At 41.8% G+C, this 3,927-nt stretch overlaps 1 protein-coding gene across 1 annotated transcript; it reads right to left on the bottom strand.

The window, feature by feature from the left end:
• Positions 1–1,783: 1,783 nt before the first annotated feature.
• On the bottom strand, positions 1,784–2,452 carry LOC139654091 (claudin-9-like). The gene has a single exon (XM_071531126.1). The coding sequence runs from the start codon at positions 2,450–2,452 to the stop codon at positions 1,784–1,786; it is 669 nt and encodes a 222-aa protein (XP_071387227.1).
• Positions 2,453–3,927: the final 1,475 nt, after the last annotated feature.

Here is a 3,927-nt window from a genome sequence, read left to right as displayed (position 1 = left end):
CTCAGCTGTTTTTGTCCCCCATATTCAGACAATGTTTCATGACACTGTGATTAAGGCAAGCAATTACAAATGTTGTAAAATGTCCAAAATTCATGGCCATCAAAATGGGGAAATTAACCAGTTTTTTTTTTTAAACATGTTTCTACAGAACACAGACAGAGGATTCTACATATAAACTTGCAATCCACCCCATGACAGGAGATCATATGTAGTGTTTAGAAGACAAACAGTTGCAGAAGAAAGCAAACAAACACATAGTTTTATTGTGCATAAAGCAAGATACATTAAACAAAGGCAAAAGTTATTTGCAAAAAAGAAAAGGCAACACTTTATTTGGATAGTCCAATGTTTATATAATAGTATCAGGTGACAAAAAGTACATCAACAAAGTGGCACTTGCTTATTTGTTGCATCTCTCCACACTGTCTAACCCTAACCATGACCCCATTTTTTAACCCTAACCCAGATATTGAATATTTATTTTTCACACGATCGTGAGAATCAGTAGACTTTTAGCCTATTATAGTCACTGAGTATCAGCATTGGACTATCAAAATACAAGGGCAAAGATTAAAATGGGGTTGCTCAGATTAGCGATAGATTAAATATTAGTCAAAATAAACTAGCAATACTACTACTACAAGTAATAAAAAAAAAAAATAATAACTCTATATTACAGCCTAGATATTGATACTATTTTGAAAACATACATTATATAGGTCTGTGTCCAAAGTGCAGTCCCAAAACACATGCAGATCTGTACCAAGAGCACCATGTGAGCAAACCATGGCATAATAAGACTTTTGAATGTGTTTATGGTTTTTCCATTGGTGGGATAGTTTTTTGAAGCTGGTTTGCTCACCTGAGGCTCTTGGCTCCACAATGATGTCACAGGAAGGGGGGCAGTGCCAAAAGAATCAAGTGGGTATAAAAATCTCTCTATATATTGGAAAATGCCAGTAAAGTAAAAGAAACCCCAAAGACAGAATGCATATGGAAAAAAATAGAAAAAATAACTAAAAGAAGTGTGGACAGTGTATAAAATGAAAGAAGCCGGGGAACCACAGAAAACTCCAAATAAATACACAAATTTCATACAAAGTAAATACAAACATTCCTCCCCCTGCCCACACAAATTGTCTGTGAATACACCAAAATACACAGATATACATATGTACATTGGCCTTCTGTACACAGACTGCCCACACTAGGGCTAATTGCACACACACACACACACACACACACACACACACACACACACACACACACACACACACACACACACACACACACACACACATAAACGTATGCAAGCAGAGGCAGAGTGGAATCTGTGAAATGTCAGTTACACACATTAGTAAACATGGCTATGAGCTCATCCCACAATTCATTTCAACACCCACTCCATCACAAGTTTATTGGACATTCTATTAGAAAACACTCTTCAAACTTTGACTTTACCATAAAAAAAGTAGAACTTACACTTTTTTTGTGTTAAGCGATTAAGGGTAACATAATGATTGCTGTTATTGTAATCATTCATCTAAAAAAAAGCTTACTGAAACCCACTTTATAATTTAAATAACCATAAAGTAACAGGATAACCAATATGACACAACAGAGGCTTACATCCCAGAAGAGATTTTGACCTTGTGATTTAAACAAGCTTCTCTAACTAGGTTCCCAATGTTTGTGTGCACCTCACAAGTCCAATTAAGTCCATGATGTATGCTCATGTACTCGACTATGTGCGGCTCACATCTCACACAAAGGCCTTCTCATCTCATACAAAAGCTTTCTCCTGCTGTTTCGCCCCTCCCGCTGCCACTGCGTGTGGGTTGTCCTTCACTGCTCCTCCAAAAATAGGCATCGCGCTTCCTCCCGGTGGGGCAGAGCCAAGGTGCAGCAGAGCCCCTCCCACCAGCAGCAGCACGCTGGCCCCCCAGCCCAGGTACAGTGCTGGTCCCAGCTCTCTCTTTAATGGCGCTGCAACATTTGGATCGTAGAAGTCTTTGATTATTGCGTAGGCAGTCCAGCAGATGGGTAACAAGTAGGCCAGGCCAGCCACGAGGAAGAGCACCCCGGCTATCTTAGCCAGCCGAGCCTTGGAGACCTGGTTGCCGTCCCCCATGCAGTGAGTGCACTTGGCCCCGGCGACCCCAAGTATGAGCGCCAGAAGGCAGAGGAGCAGGGAGAGAACAGTGAGGCCCCGGGCGGCCTGGGCAGAGGAGGGCAGGGCCAGGGTGGAGTCGTAGGTCTTACACTGGATGTGGCCTGTGGTCTGGGACAGACAGTTCATCCACAGTCCCTCCCACAGCACCTGAGCGATTACCAGCTCTCCACCTACGAAGGCGGACACGCGCCACAGAGGAGCCGCGCACACCAGCGCTCCGCCCACCCAGCCCAGCACAGCCAACACCAGGCCCAGCAGCTGAAGACCTGTCGATGCCATGGTCACAGAACAAGCTCTGAAAGTTTTGGATCTCAAAGTCTGGGGAAGTTCCTTAGAAAATCTATGCCCGATTTTTTACTTGTCTTTTTCACCAGGAAGTCACAGAGAGTTGAGTTTTGAAATGTGAAATTCTTGAAGACTATACAATTAAGACACTACTCCTCCACACAGTATATCCTCAGTCATTCACTCCCTAGTAGAATGTCCAGTAGAGTGTTATTAGAGAGTAATTCTTGGATGAATCCCCTTCCTCTTCTCAGTATCCTTTCTTGGTTAACACATCAGAATGTACTGTAAAGATGACATAGCACATTATAGTAGCATAATAGCACATTTTAAATTGACATGAACATTATGCACTCACTCATTTAGACTTAAACTAATTAGCTTTTGGTATTACATTTGAAATAATCAGAAAGATAATTTGTACAAAGTAGTACAATACAAAACAGTGCAATATAATAAGAAACAAAGAAAAGGCGAGATCACAGAAACGTGGTCCAGCTGGACCCATTATGATTCTTTATGGATGCTCTGGACTTGAACAGGTCCAACAAAAATCCAATTATATAAAACGTACTTACTTTCTAACCAGTAAGCAGATGATGAGATGTCCACAAGCCGTGTTTTGATGGTCCTCAGTGTGTTTCTTGGTGGTAAAGCAGTGTGATGGTGAGAAGTTACCCTCTTTCTTCCACTATGACTGGCCAGCCTGTCTCTCTGGAACTCATACACAGGGAGTGGGAGGGCAGCAATGTGCAATACTGCATGCTAAACACACACACACGCACAAGCAGTTATGCAAAAAACTGACAGCACAAGGACACTTTGTTACAGACATTGCTGATAGACAAGGCATTAACAACTGCAGTTTTATGTTTGTGTTTTTGTGCGTGTGTGTGTGCGCGCACGCGCATTACTGCAGATCTATCATGGTACATAACACTAGCTAATCTAAATGAAAGGTTTCATTGTGTGTTTGTGTGTGTGTGTGTGTGTGTGTGTGTGTGTGTGTGTGTGTGTGTGTGTGTGTTGTTGAGGAGTTAATTTTTTTGTTGCGCAAAGGCTTAAAACTTTGATTCCATCATCTTATTACTGAGCATAATACACCTTTGATTTCAGTTTATACAGTGCTAAACCTGCATTTAGTGGGTAGTGACAGAGAATTGGAAAAGGTAAAGGAATGAGGAAAAAAACGAGAACATTATATATGTTACAAAGCTATCCATGTCTTTGAAAGGAAAGTACAGGTGAATATGAGGATTCCTTGTGTTGAAATTAGAGGTCATGTAGAGTGGACTAGTTTTCCACTCCCCATTCCCTCTTGTCTCTGTTCCGTGTTTCATTTTGTGTGTCTTTCAGGTCCCAGTCCAGTTCTAGTCCATGCTCCAGCTGTTCATGTCAGCTTACTCACCTTCCTGCCTCCTGCATCACCTGTCTCCACCCTTCTCACATTAGTTCTGTAGTGTGTATAT

Source organism: Centroberyx affinis, unplaced genomic scaffold (assembly GCF_046629955.1).
Source record: "Centroberyx affinis isolate AG114_WGS23_722 - 3 ecotype Tasmania unplaced genomic scaffold, CSIRO-AGI_Caff_v1 ptg000141l_1, whole genome shotgun sequence".
NCBI lineage: Eukaryota > Metazoa > Chordata > Actinopteri > Beryciformes > Berycidae > Centroberyx > Centroberyx affinis.
This window is presented reverse-complemented; position numbering and strand designations above follow the sequence as displayed.

What these genes read in the sequence shown, in the direction of transcription:
- LOC139654091 (XM_071531126.1), bottom strand. Translation starts at nt 2,452, where the DNA reads ATGGCATCGACAGGTCTTCAGCTGCTGGGCCTGGTGTTGGCTGTGCTG.